At 37.6% G+C, this 19,302-nt stretch overlaps 2 protein-coding genes across 3 annotated transcripts in view; one reads left to right on the forward strand and one right to left on the reverse strand.

The window, feature by feature from the left end:
- Nucleotides 1–19,278, forward strand: part of LOC139118615 (uncharacterized) — a 59,019-nt gene extending 39,741 nt beyond the window's left edge. For both annotated transcript variants that reach the window (XM_070682028.1, XM_070682029.1), the window contains exons 3-17: nt 2,102–2,300; nt 4,727–4,936; nt 5,374–5,504; nt 6,649–6,793; nt 7,003–7,109; nt 11,117–11,311; nt 11,829–12,023; nt 12,589–12,768; nt 13,934–14,038; nt 15,425–15,682; nt 15,922–16,053; nt 16,862–16,946; nt 17,454–17,612; nt 17,773–17,859; nt 18,481–19,278. In XM_070682028.1, the coding sequence (XP_070538129.1) occupies nt 2,102–2,300; nt 4,727–4,936; nt 5,374–5,504; nt 6,649–6,793; nt 7,003–7,109; nt 11,117–11,311; nt 11,829–12,023; nt 12,589–12,768; nt 13,934–14,038; nt 15,425–15,682; nt 15,922–16,053; nt 16,862–16,946; nt 17,454–17,612; nt 17,773–17,859; nt 18,481–18,662 (2,370 nt within the window). In that variant the 3' untranslated portion in view covers nt 18,663–19,278. The remainder of the gene's footprint in view (nt 1–2,101; nt 2,301–4,726; nt 4,937–5,373; nt 5,505–6,648; nt 6,794–7,002; nt 7,110–11,116; nt 11,312–11,828; nt 12,024–12,588; nt 12,769–13,933; nt 14,039–15,424; nt 15,683–15,921; nt 16,054–16,861; nt 16,947–17,453; nt 17,613–17,772; nt 17,860–18,480) is intronic.
- Nucleotides 1–19,302, reverse strand: part of LOC139118616 (alpha-1,2-mannosyltransferase ALG9-like) — a 513,500-nt gene that overhangs the window by 100,517 nt on the left and 393,681 nt on the right. The window lies entirely within an intron of this gene.

Below are 19,302 nucleotides of genomic sequence, written 5' to 3' on the forward strand. Positions count from 1 at the left end.
ATTTCGTAACCATAATTTTTTAGCATACATGAAGCCAAAGTTTCTCATGATTGTTGTTTCCGGAGAAAACTTTACAGCGAGCACACGTGTGTAATATATGTGGTACCCAAAAATGAAAGTATTAAAATTAAGTTCCTGCTTTGCCTAGCAGGAACTAGGCAATGTGATTCTTTTGAAGAAAAACATAGAGAAGCATTGCAGTGACATATCAAATTTTCAATCAGAGAGCCAAATTTCATGCAATTTACCAAAATTTTATATTCAAAATGGCAGCTAGAGTCGGTTGAAATCTAAGTGCGGAAGTAATTTTTTTGTTTTCACTATTAACACCCTGTTTTTTTCTCTGATAGTGCAGCTGGCACAACATTTCAAGCCCCATTCACCGAGAAAGTAGATGAAGAAAGCAATGAGACATAATTTATAGTGTCTACAAGAAATATGTTCAAACGACCTAACTGCCGCTCTGGTGTAATTAATTTAAACTCCAGTGCACAGTACAGAGAGATTTTATCTGATACTTGAACCATGTGGGATCAACATAATATTGTTTTTCAAGTTTTAGTCGGAGCAGGTTTTTTGTGATGTGGAATAGCAGTTAATCTCCTGTAAAGTGATTTTTGTCCGATCCCATTTTTAATCAGTGAGAAAAACATACACCGTTTAACCGTTTGTGCTGTTCTGAAATGCATTTTAACCATTCCCAAACAAACAGGATGTTGTGCAAAAATCTTGACTGTGAAAATCTTTGCAAAATTTAAAAAAAATTGCAGCTCTGCCTCTCTGAACTGGAAAGTAAACTTTCTCAGGGTGTTCTGTTAACCCATACAACACCAAATTTGGTCACAAGGCACAACCCTTTCCACTTTCTATGGTAAAATTGACTCCTTATTGGGTAAGGTTGGCAAAAAGTTTGTAAGAGGTGGGGAAAATTTGTGACTCTCAACTTAGGTAAAAGGGAAATCTTTGTTGACGGAACATTTCACACATCTATAGATTTTCTGGTCACATTTATAAATAGTTCACAGCCTTCAAGTCATAACCTTCGACAGATCTACTTTCACCACATCGCAGTGCGTTACGGTGACCCTAGACCACACCTTGGCCATTGCGTGGTTTCTTTTGGCACTGTTTTCACCTGTATGGGCAGTACAATACGAACAATGAGCTCCTCTGTCCTCAACGTGGTGATTTAGTTCACCCGTTGATATGCCAAACAAGCGTAATAGAGACAGCCAAACAAAACAGGGTCACTGAGACGGCCAACAGTCGACAATCGGCGGTGCTATTTTCCTCTCTTTCATTCAGAAGTTAAATGGCATGTCGTGTGAGCGGAATGAAAAATAGGCTGTACTCTTAAAGTTTCATTCTGTGCTTTTGAAATCTTTTCTGTATCATATGTGAACACAGTTTTATCCTTGCAAGTCAAAGCTTTTGTTAGTTTCAACCCAATTTTTTCAAACATGTCTAAAGTTGTTGCTTTTTTATAATTTGGTGTTGTAGTATGATTTTATACAGAACTGGTTTGCTCCGCTATACAATTTGCATGTAGACATTACTGTACCTTACTTTGAACAAGGTACAAACTCTCTACACACAAGTATATCTTCATAATGCGGACCCTTAACCCTAGCTGTGACAAATATCTGCCCGTATGATTTGACGAAAATGTGAGATACAAATTTCTCTGGTGTTGAGCTTCCATCAGGTATATTCCATGAAAAACTTCTCAGATCTAATGCAACATTTACATGGTTAATTTAAGTGTTATGGAAATGTGATTAATTTTGTGAAATTTGGGCATTCCCCATCAGTGCTTTTTGTTTTTCAAACTTTACATTCATTATAACTCCATAGTTTGTGACACTTCATGTCTTTTTTGGCATGTCAGTGAAATACAGTCTCCTGGCAAACACTGTACATCACTCTAGTTTTTGCATCAATATTTTATAATCCACAGAAACACCACAAATTAAGTACCTTTTTTGAAACAAAGTTGTTGGGGAGGGTACATACAAAGGTAGTTAAACTGCCATTTGTGTTTAACTAATTTTTTTATTCGGATCACAAAGTATACTCAGTACTGTGACTTAAACTCTTACAGGAAAGCCCTGGAGCATCAGGTGAACAGGAAGTTGTGCGTCGCCGCAGGCCACGGCAGGTTCAGCGCCGAGCCAAATCTGACATTGGTGATCAGAGATGGGAAGACTACGGAGCGATAGGCGGGCCTCCAGCTCCACCACCCAGGACTGTTACAAGACGCCCAATCTCTGATCCTTTAATGAGAGACGACAATGAACTCGGTGAGTTACAGTCTTCCAGATTATAATGAAAATATATCACCTGTATATTCATAAAATGAGTCTCTTCCGCTGCCTTTATTTTGTTGAGTTCCCTGACTCATATTTTTACAGCTAACCTTCTTTGTTGTACCAGTAAATTCATTACAACCGACTACCTAGGTATCAATTCCTGATGATGTGCAGTAAAACATAATATTACAGTGAAGTTTTGCTGCATGTAATTACAAGATCTTTTTCAGAGGAGAAAAATGTGGGACTCACATGCTATCACCAGGAAAAATGTGAGGACATGAAAGCTTCTCTGTATTTAGTCTTGAAATAGGATATTGGTTTAAGAATTGTTTCTTCTTTTATAGCTATTTTAAAATCTTTGGCAGTTTGGTAAACTCCAAGAGCAAAGTAAGCCACTGCTTTTGTTAGATTGATGTTGAGAATTCACCTGATGTTGGAGAGTTCAGGAAATACTGTACGTTTCTTTTGTGGCTTTTCATAAAAGGGACCAGTTTTAAGTGTTTGAAGTCCTCTTTAAATGAGGATTGCAAAGTCACCAAGCTTCAGTCTAGGTGTCAGCTGTCATGTATCGTATTTCCACTTGCCCTTGGTTGCCATGTACTCACATAGGTTTTTTGTTCCAACCAAACAAATTTAGACTTTGCTGAAAAGTTTTGTTGTAGAGTCAGATAGCAGGAGACATGTAGTCTAAATTGCATAAACAGCTTCAGCGGCACTTTTTTAACAACAACTTTTTTACAGAACCTGATTTTGTCACAATTAGATATGCACATAGCAGTTTGAAATAAGTTCATAAACACCAGTATTGTTTGTCACAAGTATACATAACGTTAAAGTAAGTCATTTTCTGTATCGTGATCATGTTCAATTTAGGTCAGTACTTCAATTTGGAAGATAGATCGGGGTTTTTGTGGCACGTACATTCTTCCCATTTTTGCTGGTATGTCATAGCACAATGAAGATGCCTTGCCATGCTGACAGGAAATCTAACCTTGCAAAGTTCATTATTGCAGTTTTCTCTTCCTGAACTTAATAGAATGATAAATATCAATTTTATCTAGAAATTTGGATCAGAGCAAGGCTTAATTTAACTGTTGAATTAAACTCAAGTGTTGATAATTTTGAAATTTTCAGTGATCAATGCTGTATGAACAACATATGGTACAGTCAATGCATATTGTATTCTAAAAATGTACTCCATACTTAGCATCGTTGTTAGGATGGCAGCACATTAAGAAATTGGTGATAAAGTTCCTCCAACTTTGATGTTTATCAGCCTTAATACCCTTTCACCACCATGGTTTGACCCAACCCCATTGTTTTCAATGGTGAGTTTGGACCCATACACAGGGAAGTGGGGTGAACAGTATATTGTTTTCAGTGGTAAAGTTGGATCTCTCTTCTGTGAGATTGGAATGATGAGTCACTCTTATCAGTCAATGAAAATATCCTGACAAAACGCCTGGAAATGGAAACACAGTGGAAACTGATTTTGTTCACAAATGCTGGAGTGCCCAAGTTATTCTCACACCCACTGGTGATGTATTTTTCTTTAAAATGTGTTTACAAAATCAGAATGTGCATATTCATCGTTCGGAAAATTTTGTCCGATGATGGAAAAAACAATGGAATTGTAAACATTGTCAAAATCTGCAACGACGTAAAAAAGGGAAGGAAAATGTTTTGAATTGTTGAACTTGAAATATGATGATATTGATTATTTACAGATGCCCTTAAAGGGGCAGTTCTCAATCCCTGGTTCTGGAATTAATACTTGTTGACATTGAGTATTAACATGGTGTTAGCCTTTTGTTTTCAATTGAAATTTTTATCAAGGTGGTCAAGTTGCTTAAAAGCTGATAAATAACCTGCCCCTTTAAAGGTATACAGTCACCTGTAGTCTGAATATGCCCATATATGGTCAAGGGGCGTTCCTTGATATTCAAAATGCCCATGTGAGAGCGCTGTTTTTTAAAAGCGGCCACCCGCTTAAAATCTGTGATTGGTTAGATTTTCTCTTTCCATGGTAACCGTGGCAAAATTGGAACAGGTGACAGTATACCTTTAAGGTAGAATGCTCCCTGGGGACAGATATTTGGACTCAAATTTTTGCAATCGTTGTGTGGACTCATTTTGAAGCTTGTGGAATGAATAAAGTTTTCATTGTCTTAATAGAAAATTGAATTTGCCCCAAGTAAAGTTATCACAGAGAATAGCAGCCATTGTGAATTTCACATGTCAGTAAATTTTTGTTAGTATGTAATACCAAAATTTGAATTGACCCATTATTATTGTTTTTATTATGAATGAGAATGGTTTAAAGTTTCTTGGGAAAGTTTGAGCATATTTTTTAAACTTTCATTTCCCAGTCACACACTACTGCAACATAACCGTTTGTCCTTGTACAACTGCAGGTGAAGTTTTGCATAGGGAAAGGCGAAGCAACAAGCCCAGACCGAAATCTGATCACTTCGTGGAAAAGATCGCCACTAGTCAGGAGCCTCCACTGTCGCCAGGAACCACAAGATACCGACCAGGCTCGCTGGCGGTGATCAAAGATTATGGTTGTGAAGACACCAGTCACACAGCCACTACCCCAGTCTCAGATAAACCTCCAACGAAAGGTGAGAGAAAATTCCTTTGATAAATCTACATGCCTCCCTGTTACAAAGGAAGAAAACAGATGTCTTATGACATACACCTATCAACCCTCTAACTCTTAATATTTCTGAACTTTTACTGTCAATTTAGGAATTTTTGGAAATGTCTGTGACTTATCCATAAACCAGTACATCAAACATTCAATTTTCTTAGATCAAAGACGACTACACTGAGTGAATGGCACTCAGTAGGCCCATCGATGCAAGATTCCGAGTGCTGAATTTTAGCAACTTTAGTTTTGTAGAAGTTAACACATGCATTTATCAGCAACAATGACAACCTGATGGATTCTCCCTTTTTCCATCATGGTTTGACCCAACCCCTTTGTCTTCTGCCGCTAAGTTAGACCTGTATACGGGAAAATGGGGTTAGAAGGTTTAAACCTTTCTTCTTATCCCAGGTGCGGAGACTGAAAAACTGCCAGCAGGGTCTAAGGTCCGTCGTTCCAGGCAGCCACGGCCACGGCCAATCTCCGACCTGGGCCATATCAATATGCAAGAAATAGAAAACTATGTACAGAAACGTAGATACGTGAGTATTATCATTTCATACACATGTACAATCAATGATTTGCGTACAAGATACTAACAAGCACTGACATATTTCCTGTAAAACATTTGTGTGATGGAAATTCATGAATAGATCGCGCATCCTGGTCTGTTATCCTTTGTTCGTGCAGATTGTTGGAAGACAGTGCAGTTATTGATATTATTTATTCATCAATGAAGTTTACTTGCTTCCCTTTCCAAAGAAAGTTTTCTCAAAAAGTAGTTGTGCACCATTTCATGTTGTTGTGGGTGGCAGCTGTAGCGCATTAGTTTCATGTACCGGTACTGCTATCTCAGCTCAACTTACAGATTGAAAATTTTACAAAGTGTACACTAAAAGTGTGAAAGTATCGAAGTGAAACCTCCATAGTCATTACAAGGCATGTTGATCATAATCCAATATAAATTTGATGGTGTTCCCAGATAAAAGTGTAAGCACTTTGTGTGTATCTTTTGTTTCAAGTGAGTCAAACAAAGTTCTTTCAGCATGGGCAGAATTATGTCACATATATATCTAGCTTCCTGGTTTCACAGATTTTATAATATCACATTTTCCTTTTTTTATGGACAGCAAAGTAGTTTTTCCTGAAATCGAGCTGAAAGATTTGCAAGTCAGAAAGTCAAACTAATCTTTTCATGATTAGTGAACTGAATTGAAATCGTTTGCAAAGGAAACAAAAGCTGTTTGTGGCTAGCGGCGTGCCGTATCTGCAAATTGAGGCCAGGGTATCATGTAACGTAGCTGTGAGTCCATACCTCACCAGTTATAGACTGTCATTTCGCAGACAGGCCTAGCTCCTGATTGGCTGGACTGAAAATGGTGTCTTCATCTCTCGTTTCCACAGCAACCGTGATCCTGCAAAAACAAAACGTGTGCGTTTCCAGTAACGACACTCCGAACAATGAGGTTGTGCTGCTTTGGAACTCCTCCTGTTTTGGCTTTCGCATCATCCAAAGAAAACGAAAATTGTTCATGTGACAACATTGTTTTTGAAAATGCAAAACATCAAGGGTCAGAGGTCTAAAGTTTGATACATTTGGTTCATGAAAACACATCTTTTGTGAAAGATTTTCTCATATATGCAATCAGATGGTAAATTTATATTTTCATCTCTCTTTGATTTCAGTCCGGTATGGATGCTGCTGAAGGTCAAGGTCACCACACCCAAGTCAAGAACATTGTCACTCTGCCCGCAACACCTGACAGCATCCACCGATCCATCAGCACGCCCTCGGATCTACACGAAATCGACGACCGGCTTCTCCGAACAAGTATGCACATTCATTCAGTCTCAGCAAGTTGTGTCTATCAAGTCGTTCCAAATGTTATTTACTCTGTGCCACTGCCTTTGTGAAGAGCGACTATTGTATCTGCCACTGGAACAAAAAATGCTTGACTTTTCCATTTAGCTTTATTTGTTAAAGTTCTTTACAGCTATATGTCGCCTTTCCGGCTCATTCAGATTCACGTTCATTTTCAGATGCAAGAATAAATGATGAGGATTCAAGTAGTGGTGAAGACATCAATAGTCCAGGGTATCAATCCTCAACAAGCCAACGGTCAACGTGTGCTCAGGATAATTCTCAGGTAGATTGCATTTTTAAGTTTGCATTTGTGTTTTCATGGAGGAAAGACACCATTTACATAACAGTAAATCATCCTGTTTCATATTTTCAATGCCTTTTCCTGATCCTATCAAGAATAGAGATTATCTAAAGCTTTGTAACAACCATCACCAACAAAATTTTTTTCAGCAAGTATTGTATATTTTGTCTATAAAAGGATTCTCCATCTCTTGGAACGGGGACAAGATTCTGAAAATATTTTTACTGGCACAGATAAACTTTAAGATATTATGTACTTTTCCAATAGTATAATTTACATTGTTTATTATGTTTTGCGTGGGGAGAAGGCATGATTGTAGCATTCAGTTGTGTTTTGACCCTTGTGTCCCTGTTAACTAATAAGGAGGTCCATAATTACCATAGGGACAATGGTACAAAGTCAAAGTACAGGGTACGTTGACTGGTTGATGATAGAAAGATAACATTGTTTTGTCATGGTCTGATGGGACTCACTGCGTATTTACCATCATGGTAACTGTGTTTTGGACATCAATTTGCGGTCGGCAAAGACCTCTGACATCTGACTGGCAAATCATCACCCACCACCGTGTCATTACACCAAGTTAACCCAAGCCGTGTGTCTCTGTGGCACCATGAGTCAGAAACCGCAGTGTCTGTGCGTCCATCGGTCAGTCTGTGTGCACCACTAACTCAGTCATCACTCCATCATCCAGCTCTCACCTGCCACATCTGAGATCTACATATGGCTACAGCATGGTTGTATCAATGCTGCAAAATAGCTCCGATTGAGCTTCCTTGCTGTAGACATGGGTAGACTCTCCATTTCAGCACCATTCTCAAAAAAAACAAAACAAAGCCAAAATACAGAAAACAAACCAACATGGCCGCACTATGGTAGTCAGCACGTTATCACCACAGAGCCAGCATCAAGAAACAACTAGATACTAGAACTTGCACAACTAATGTAGCGCCTTACTGTGGACACAGGGCTCCAGAATATTGTAGTTCATGTACATAGATCGCAACTATGAATAGAGCTACAAAAAGTAGATTCCTTAGTTCTGCATGATGAAGCCTAGGACGATAGCCTATTGTGCACACAATAGATACCACTAGAAACAGACAGTTTTTGTCTTGTTTTAGACATCAACCATTTATTTATGTGTATTTTGAAACAGAGATACTTCATAAAAAGCACACATATCTCAACCTCTATCAAAAAAAGTTGTGTTTTTCAGACTACTTTTTTCAATCATTGCATTTTCTCATGTTTCAATCATATAAGGGCACTTTCACCTTCTTACAAGATTTACCACCTGCAAGGTTCATACACTTAGGAAGTCTTTGAATGTCCATGAATTTTAAAACCTTCTGGAAATCCTGGAAATGTCCTGGAAAGAGTCCTGGAAAATTGGTAATCCACCCATAATGTCTCAAAATAACAAGATGATCAGTTTTGATATTCTAAAACTGATATAAAAATGATATTATAAAAATTATACCTGGTAAAATAGTACTTTAGATCTCAAAAAGTCCTTTAAAATTTCTGAAAAAGTTCTTCAAAGTCCTTGAATTTTAAGTGACTTTGACTGAGTGTATGGACCCTGAACCTGTGTTTTCGTCACTGTCTATGCTGATAAATATTTCTATTTTATGCATTCCTAAATACTATTATCTCTGTAGTTCCACTGATTTTGACTTCTGAAATATTTTGAGTTTTCAATATTTGACATTCTCACAATATCTTTGTCGTTCATTTCCCCATTCTTTCCTGATAAACACTTTAACACGCTTTAGGTTTCCACAACTCTGACAGTCATGATCATTTAAATCTCTGTTGGATAGTACTTGTTTTCATCAAGGACAGAGTGAGTGTTCTTTTGTGTAGTTTTCAACTTTCACGCCCTGGAGGAGCTATTTTATGTCTGTGAGGGCGCTATTCAAGTCTATGTCATTTGGAGTGAAAGCATAGGACAGATCAGTGTTAGGCCAAATAAGTTTTTTCAAACCATCTTGAGAAAAACCAATGCCGTGCACAACTTACTGCAGTTTTAACTACTGTACATTCAGACATAATAGCTGATGATTGTACGTGAAATAAAACATTTAATAATTTGCTAACATCCCTCAGGGTTTTTTCATACTGGCTTCTGTTAGTGTTACAGTAGAATTTCCCAAATGGTTCAGTTTTTCGTAAAACATCCAAATTACAAAAAACAATCAGCAATCAGTGGCCTAAGCTATATTGTAAGTGTCAGAGCTTTACATGAACATATCACATTTCATACAGGTTTGTGTCTTCCATCGTATCAAATATCTCAGAGATAATGAACAGAAAAATCCATTTTCTTGTCAGGCCTCAAGCAAATCCATTACTTGTTCCTATGATTAATTTGTCAAAGGATATCCTTTGGTGATTCTTGCTTCTTTCTGCATATTTAAAATCAACAAATTCAAAAAATGTTATTACAGTTGTTCATTTACAGTCCAAATATTACAATAATTCTTCCTGAAGGTACAGTGTATCAGGTATAGTGTGTGTGTGTATGTGTCCTCGCATGTAATATGAAAACTAAAATTTCACAATTCCTAATGTTTTTTGTTTGTTTGTTAATTATCTTCACAGCCCTACAGTGTGTGGTGTGATTCCCTGTTCATTTGACTGATATCCTCTTTTCTTTGAAGTTGTCTGTGTATAATGATGTCTGGGTTTGTCCAGATGTTATGAAAGAAAACAACTTCACCAATTTCATTGTAAATAGGCAGAAGTATTAGAGTTCAGTTTGATTGTCTGAAAGATGGTAATAACTTTGTCATTTTCTTTTGATGTGTATGAAAAGAGTATTATTTTTCTTGCCATTTTGGTATGTTCAAAATACCACTTGGAGTAGTAACAATTTCATGAAGAAGGAATAACTAAAATCAATATCAGACTGTCTTAGCAAGTTGGCTTATTGTCACTTCATTTACAATAAAACCATCTGTTGTCAATTGGTTAGAGCAAGTCTATTCTACACTGGCCTGTACAGGTTCTGATGGAATCTTTTTATACATTTACTGGAGTGGAAAATTTCTCTCTCTCCAAACAAAGGTAATGGTTGGCTTGACCTTTGACCTCCATTTCACCTTTTACAGAAGTACATTTTGAACTCACCTGAGCAAAATCAGGCTGTTTGTTCAGTTCTTTCTCATAGCAAGCCAAGGGACACTGACATATTGTCATTTTGACCTCTGTCAATGTACTTCCGATCAAGATTTGTGTGACTTATAATGTAATTACAGGTTTAAATCCATCAAAGCTTTCTGTAATTTTTACGTATTCATTCATTTATTCATTCATTCATTTACTTATTTATTTAATGTTGTATACATTCATCTTTTTGTATATTGCGTAATTGTATTTTTCAGTCATTCTCATAATCATGTTGTGTCTTCATTGTTGCATGACTTGTTTCTTATTTAACACAGGATTCAACATATCTGATTAGAAATACTTATTCAAATCACCCTGCAGCTATTTTTTTTGTCTTCAGCAGAATTAAAAATTCAAAAGTACATAAGAGTTAGTCAGTGTGTATGTAAACCACTGAAGGCACTCCAGCTCCATGGTTTTCCTCAAGGGAATTTTGAGGGGTTCCCCTCCCCCTTTTTGAGTATTCTATTCATATGCTAAAATCATGACAAAAGAAGCTGATTTCCTAACAATTGAATATGCAAATTATGTATTGTTATGTAAATTAGCCATCTGTTTTTCAAAACTCCAGAGAATACTGCAATCCACCATCATTTTTTGCTCCTCTCCTGTTATACAAGCTGCTGCATGCACGCATGTTCATATATGATAGAAAGATGATATTTGTATAATTATGGCCCCCTCCCTATTTCATGAAGGTAGGTTCACCTGAACCATTGGAAAACCTACATGGCTGTACCAAATGTAGTAGGGGAAACAGGTAAACTATGCAGGTTATTGAAAAAAGCTTGAATAATATTTTGTGCTCTTTTCAGAATCATATTCATGCTGATGAGTATTCAGATATGCTCACCTATGCTGAAGCCCTGTGGGACCACGTAACGATGGACGAGGACGAGCTGGCGTTCAAAGCCGGTGATGTAATTGAAGTAACAGACATGCTTGACAAAGACTGGTGGTGGGGTCGCATGCAAGACAGACAAGGCTGGTTTCCAGCTGTTTTTGTTAGGGTGAGTTGTCTTTGTGTGTGTAGACACCCACCTAGTCCCTTTCTGTGGTGTAGTTCAATCAGTAGGCATTAAGTCCGTTTCTTGATTAAGTTGCTGTACACCCCTTCCATTTGCCCTCAAATTCAGAATAGCAAATTAATAAATTGATTCTTTTTGAACTATTTTTTAGCAATGCTGTTAGTCAAACCAGCATATAGTTTGTACTCAGTGCTTGTACCCAGTGTGTAGGTTTTGATGATCAAAGGGTGAAAACTGACTACTACAAAACAAGTAAAAAGTTCAGGAAATTCTTGGTAAAATGCCCAATCAGATAAAGATTATGACCATTGAGACAGTTACTTGTCTAATTATATCTTCTCAGCCCTTGAAGACTGACTTGCTTCATTGCCCTTGTCACTGGTTACTTCCTTAGATTCCCTGTATTCTAATACTACACTAGTCTTGTTTCCTGTAGCACGTGGATTCAACTGTGTTGAATTCTAAACTCAATTGCTCTCTTGTATTTCTTACGATGCAGTTACGGGTCAACCAGGGCGAAACTGTGGAGGAATGCGTGGCAAAGATTAAAGATGGCACCCTCTCGCTGTCGTCCAAACACATGAAGAAACTCAGTATCAGCTTTCTCAGCAAGGACCAAGTGCGGGCTAATGTGATACATGAAATAGTCAGTACTGAAAAAATTTACGTCAAACATTTACGGGATGTGTGTGAGGTGGGTATTAAAACCAGAGGAAATATTCTGCTTGTATTCAAAATAAAAAAGTTACTTTTTCTGTCGTTTGGAGTTTCTGTTCAAAAACTTTTGTTTGCAAACTGAAATTGTGCCATAACTATAGAGTGTAGTTGTCCTCTGTATGAAATACATCCTTTGATATTTTGTGTGTCCTGAAAAAATGCAGTGTGACTTTCGCCAGAGTTGTAACATTTTTTGAACAGAAATCCTGTGTTTTTTTGACAATAAAATTATGACTTGATCTTTCCTAGAAACATGGCCAATTGCTGTGATAGATTTTTAGAAGCTAAAACTGCTGAGAGGTATTTGAACAACAAGGATTGCAAAATAAAATGGTATTTATACAACAGTCAAAAATTACTTTTGATTTGCCATAGACCTCTGTCACTCAAGGGTCACTTGAAAACTTGTGGCAAACCTCTCAAAATCCTCTTTGGAGAATCCTGGAATTTTGTCCAAATTTTGTCAATATCAAAATGTAATTTAACTATCCAAAATGAAAAAAAATGTGATTCTCATAGGATGATATTGTTTTCTTTATCAGGGCTATGTCCGACAGTGTCGTAAGCGACCTGAAATGTTCTCAACAGAAATTACAAACAGGATATTTGGCAACATTGAAGAAATTTTCACTTTCCAAAGCAAATTTGTCAAGAAGCTCCAAGCGTGTACCAACGAAGATATACCTCATCTCAGTGAAATCGGAAACTGTTTTCTTGAAAATGTAAGTTGCTTTTCACAATCAGTGAGTTTGTCTGTTAGTATGGAAGAAGCTTAGGTTTGTTTGTAAAAATTTAGTATAAGGTTCTGGTTTTCTAACCTAATATGTGTGTATAGTGGTTGTAGTTGTCAATAGCCTGATAGGAATTTACAGTCAGCTAGAAATATGATTGAATATTTCACCAGTAAGAAAATAAGAACTTTTCCTTGTGATATTGTTTTTTTGGCCGTACCCTTTTTTAGCCTTACTTTGGTACATTCAAATTATTTTTAATAGGATGGTTTGATCCATTATGGCAAAATAGGGGTGAAAAGGTTAAAAATGAAGGACAGGTAATGCTGTCAGTTTTCAGTGATTCTGTTAACAAGAACATTGTCAGGATGATTATTCTCATACTGTAGCTATATGAAGAAAAGAGTAAAATACTTGACTCTCTGCTGGCAAGACTCAATGCTACTGAGTTATGGGTAAATCTTTTTGGCCAGTTTTGCAGCGGGGCAAAAAGAAAACAGTACAGAGGTTGAACTAAAGTTTTTTGCTAACATGCGCACTGATCATGTCATGTTGTGCATCAATGGGTACCATCCCTCCCAGCATGTGCACATAGACCATGTTATTATAGCTCATCAATATATCCTAAGTCATTGTTTTAATCATCAAATGTCAGGCTACACTTGGCTTCATATGTATCCATTTTCTGTGTTTGCATATAGTCAATAAATGTTTTTCAATGTTGACTAAACATTAAAAACATTTTGAACTTTTGCTGGTCAAAATGACCCAAAATAGGATGATCTTGCATGCATAGGTGAAAAACAATATATGTTGTATAATTTTCAATATGCACATTGTGCAGGTTGGACTTGCAATCCACCTGCATCAATGTAGACAATGCAGTGTTCAACTGAGTATTTTAGCCTTGCGTTAAGACATTTCGCAAGCCTGTCAGTGATTTGCTGAAATTGAAGTCATCAGAACCATTAAGTTTTAACCCTTTCACTGCTATGGTTTTTCCCAAATTCTTTGTTTTCTATGGTAAAGTTGGACCTGTACACTGGGAACTGGGGGTGAAAAGGTTAAAGGACTTTACATAAAAATTCATAGGTGATGAATTTAAAAATGAAAAAATATTCCCTCAACTACAGCGTAATTCATTTTGTATTTTCAGAGAGGAGGCTTTGACATTTACGCTCCATACTGCAATAACCACCCATCTGCTGTATCAGTATTGAAAGATCTCTATGAAAATAGGAAGTACAGACACTTCTTTGAGGTAAGTGTGCAGGAAACTTGAAAATATCTTTCAAGTGAGAAAGCTGAAAAGCTGTGGGCGTCTGACAATTGTTTGGAACGGGAGATGTCAGCTCTATATCATACTGGAAACAAATTTAGTTGGTCGGCTTTAGATTTGTTCGTAGGTTTTATGCGCAAGTAGGAGTGAATTTAGGTAGAATGGACCCCAGGGCCAGATATTTACTCTCAAACTTTTACACAACTGATTTGGTCTACTACTTTTTTGGTGAAAATAAAAAATTTAATTTTTCCCCATTGAGTTAACACAGGGATTGCGTTTGAATATCAAATATTGGTAGTTTTTAGGTAAAGTGTATCTCTAGTCCCAAATTTTCAATGGTGACCCCTATTCATGAAATCAAAAGGAAATGTTTTAAGTTTCCTTGAGGAAAGTTTAGGAAAGTTTGAGTCTTTTAATGATAAGGTGTGTACTATTTGAATGTGATTTTAAGGTATTTTTATGTTGCAAATCATATTATGTTGATCAGTGGTAGAGAGATCAGCCAAGCCCAGCGTTCGAAATTCACGCTAACCCGCTAGCCCCAGACCAGCTGTTTTCATGCCGGGCCAGTAAGTTGTGAAAGAAGCAGACCCGAGTGTCCTGCTCTAAATAAAGAAGGGTCAGCAATTTTTAATACTCTTACCCTATTCTGTTAAATTCTCAGTAATCAAACCGCAAAATTTAGGAAAAAATTGGCAGGTAAAATCTCAAAAAAGATCGAACGGTGAAATTACTTAGCGAAAGCCTTTACAGCTACGCATTTCTCGCGACTTGCGAGATTGATGGCGCTACTCAACATCTTCCATTTGTTACGCGTTGGGGTCACGTTGGGGTAGGTTCGAGATTTCGTTTAGTCAAAATGGCAGCATTGTTTTGATGAACCTCGCCTCGCGGGTGAATATCAGTAGCGAGAAAAGATGTACAGGTATTTGAATATTGAGCCACCTACAGCAGGGCCCCTGTATTTCCCTTCAAGTAAAATTCCGTATTATGACCAGGACCAGTTGATTTCCTTTCGGGCCAGTGAATTTATAAGTTACTGGCCCGCTTGGCAGTAGCGATTTTGCATGAGTTTCAAACACTGGCCAAGCCAGTAGTCGTCACATGTCCAGATGGCCAAATTTTGTTGTTTGCCATTCCATGGTACGTTGGATCAGTGATCAGTAATACAGGACAGTAACTGGACAAAGGATGATACTGCTCTGTAGCCCACAAAATGTGCTGTATAGATCTACTTGCTTTCAATTCGGGGGACTTCACCAAAATGCTGTGTCAAAAACCTAGATCCAAAAAAAGGCCTGTGGTGTTAGTTTACACCAGTAGGTGGTACAGATATCACAAATGATCCAATATTCTTGTTTACAGGCATGTAGGTTACTGCAGGAGATGATTGAAATTTCATTGGACGGCTTCCTCCTCACACCTGTGCAAAAAATATGCAAATATCCTCTACAGCTGGCGGAGCTTCTCAAGTACACGAAACCTGAACACAAGGATTATGAACCTGTCAAAGCAGCTTTGGAAGTTATGAAAGATGTCGCTTCAAAAATCAACGAGCAAAAACGGCGAGTTGAAAGTGTCCACGCCATTGCAAAATGGCAGCTCTCAATAGAAGGATGGGAGGTTAGTATCGGTTTATCCTATTGGCTAAGAAAGTGTAGAAATGTTTCTGTTAACCAATCATGCTATAGCATTCAAATACATATCATCCTGTGATTTTGTCTGCCATTTTGAATTGAAGATCGCCTCCATATGCCATACACAGTGGATACACCAGCAAAAACCATCCCAGGGATTTCCATTAAAAGTGAAATTCTGTTTTACAATTTTTCTTCATTTCTAAATTGCTGATTTTCTTCCAGGGCGAAGACCTTCTAGAGAGAAGTTCCATACTTATACATACCGGTGAGGTGACAAAGATATCCAAGGGTCTAGGACGTGCAAAGGTCAGACAGGTGTTCCTGTTTGACCACCAAATGGTTCTTTGCAAGAGGGTAAGTGAAAGTCAATTTGATTCTTTTTCTATAATCTTTGAGTAAAAGAGTCTTTACAATCTACCCATGCACCTACTTATTGATCTTAAGTAGTTAGTTAGTTAAGTAGTATAGCAAGTGCTCATCACAATAAATTGAAATGTGGAGAGCAGCTGGTTAAAAACAATTCTATCATGGTTATCTTTAGTAGTCAATCACAGATTTTAACTTCAGTTGTCACACAAGAATAAATACACTACCAATAGTGCATGGTTCTACTGCCGTTCTATTGGTAAAATAAATGACTGTCACACACCTCTTTTACCATATGTGGACATTTTTAAATTTGTGACCAAGTATTTTTAATGGGTTAATTCTGTACTATTTGCATATAACTATATTTGTTTTCTAAAATTTACTGATTTGTCATTTGTTTGTAACCAGTATCTGAGTAGACTATGATCAGCATTGTCTAACCACCTCATGAAGTGCAGTTTTGTGCCCTATCAGCGTGTTCAGTTTAGATTCTAAAGTAAATACATATGCTGTTACAGATGCATCTGAGATAGAAATATTTTTCATGAAAAACACCAGGACATCACAGTATATTAATTTGATGTTGAAAAAGTATAGCTTTGCTCATATTCAGTCCAATTTATCAAATATTTCCAAAACATTTCCATAATATTATGTTTGAAAAATGTTTTGAAAAATGTCTTGAGGACCAGATTCAACAAATCAAAGTAATGTATTTGGGTTTATGTCACAGGAGTTCCCGTCTCAGCTTCTGTTCTGATGTTCTTGTTTGTATCTTGTATTTCTTTGGCAGGATCTTTTGAACAGGAATCGATTTTCATACGCTGGCAGAGTTTACATCGATCAGATCATCCTGGAAGATATGGACGATGGAAGAGGTAAGGTTTGAAACAAGAAGAGGAGGGGGCACACTATATCTATGTTCAAGTTGACTCTTATTCTTGACTGCAGAGTGACGTGAGTTGGTGAAACACACATTAGCGAGGTGAATGAGAGATCAGACGATACAGAAGAGCGAATGATACAGAAATAGTGTGAAAAAAGCAGAACTAAAAGTCATGTCATTTTAATATGTATGTTTGAACTTTGAATATTGGTTTGGTGGTTGAAAAATCTGAACTTTTATCTGAACAATTATTTGTTTCACAATGTTGTGACGCAAAAATGTCGCAAGAACCCACAAGTACCCATGTGGCCTGCGTTTGAGAATGTGCAATCCCATTACATAATGTAATATAGACATAGGCAGACTCATTTTGATCTATTAATGGTCAAAGTTCACTTCCTTGTATCTAAGTGAAAAATTATCAGGCTCTGTTATTGAAAGATTGCAGAATTTAGTCAAAAGTTTTTTGATTTGTAATGAATGGTTTCCTTCTTTTCAGATAATGCCTGGGGTATCAACGTTAAAAATGCATTTCAACTCCACAACACAGTGGATGAAAAGTGGCACATCATTTCAGTGAAAACCAAAGAGGAAAAAGACGGCTGGATCAAGGCATTTGCCGATGAGAGGAAACTGTTCCGAGAGGACAGGCAGAAAGGTAGTTTATTTGTCCCGTATTAAGACTGGTGATTGGCAACTTTGATTCAGTGTTTTCATTTATTAAACATGAACTTTGAGCTATGATGTATTCAGATGAAAAAAAGGGATCATTTAATGATGTCATAAGTAACTAGTTCTCCATGTGAATTGCTTTCCAGGTTTCATCATTCCGGCACACGTGAAGACGGAAGCCATGACAGAGGCAACCAAGGAACTGAACCAGCAGCCGGTGAAGAAACCCAAAAGTGAGTTTTTTAACACTCTCAAGAAGAAATTACTTGTGATCGCATTTTTTCAATGCAGTTTTCTCTTAAAAAACTACTGCGCAATAGTGCATGTAGTAGCTGTGATCACCAGTAATTGTCAATCTTATATCACCATCTGTTGTCTGTGAAATAGTGGCTACAGTTACTGCAAGAAGTATTGGGGCCATTCAATGTGTCAAACATCACAAGCTTTTTTGATTCCTTTCTTAAAGGGAGGGGATTGTGGGAACTGAATCTGTGCAACTTCTTTGTTTACAAACAGTGTGTTTCATGCATGTCATCTAGACCAGATCCATCTCATCAACATGGCTGCAAGACTTAAATTTTACAATGTACTTTATGACATACATGTTTTAACTTTCATCAATCGTATACCTTTGATACTGCGCTCAAAGTTAGTACGGACCCATGACCCTTGAGCACGGTTCTGACAACCACCCCCTCAAAATGTTTGTAGACTTGACATTGGAAAACTGACATCTTTGATGAAACATCACATCATGTATTTGTAGCAATGTGCCATTTCCTGTATTTCATACATTGAAAATGTAGGGAAAGAGGTCATTTGTTTGCTCACTATGATATTTGTCTTACCAACAGATGTGAATCGCAAAATATCACAGATGCCATTTCCACGTCAACTAGAGCTGTTAAAGGAACCACAGAAGAGTGTAACTTTACCACAGGGAATCTCCTCGGAAGAGGCCTTCCTGGCCATGGGTCAGGACCACTATAAAAAGAGAACATGGAATCTGTTTGGTACCATCAAAAGACGGAGGTAGTATTCTACAGATGATTGCCCACCAGTGAGTGACTGCTGTATAGAGACCATGGCTTCCCATGACTGAATTGGGGCCAAACCTTTGAGTACTGATGGTGGTGAACCCATAGTCACCCATATCTGCAGTTTTGAACCCATACAACCCATGACTGTGTTTGTAAACTCATGGCAGATCGTCCATGTAGCCGACACGAACACGAAGTGTTTGTTACCGGCTACCAAAAACTATGAAAAATCGTAAAGATTGAGCTACAAAATCACTATCAGTTTTAAGTTGCAGGTAGAATAAGTCTGTGCCTTTGTATAAAATACTATAAAAATAGTAGAAAGTGAGCAACCAGCTGAAAGTTAGTCGAGGAGACCTTAACCGCATATCATTTGCATCTCATTGTCGGCTACACGGACTGTGTTGCCAAACTCATGGCCCAACCCATGACTTCTTTAGTTAAACCCATGACCTAACCGATGACTATGCTGACAATAGTAAAGCCATGACCAAACCTGATGTAGCCATAGTAAATGCATAGCCTGACCCATAGCCAAGACATTGCCAGCCGATGACTGCTGTAACAAGCCTGTACCCTGACCCATGGCCAACAAATTGCCAGCCGATGACTGCTGTAACAAGCCTGTACCCTGAC

This window comes from Ptychodera flava, chromosome 19 (assembly GCF_041260155.1).
Source record: "Ptychodera flava strain L36383 chromosome 19, AS_Pfla_20210202, whole genome shotgun sequence".
Taxonomy (NCBI): domain Eukaryota; kingdom Metazoa; phylum Hemichordata; class Enteropneusta; family Ptychoderidae; genus Ptychodera; species Ptychodera flava.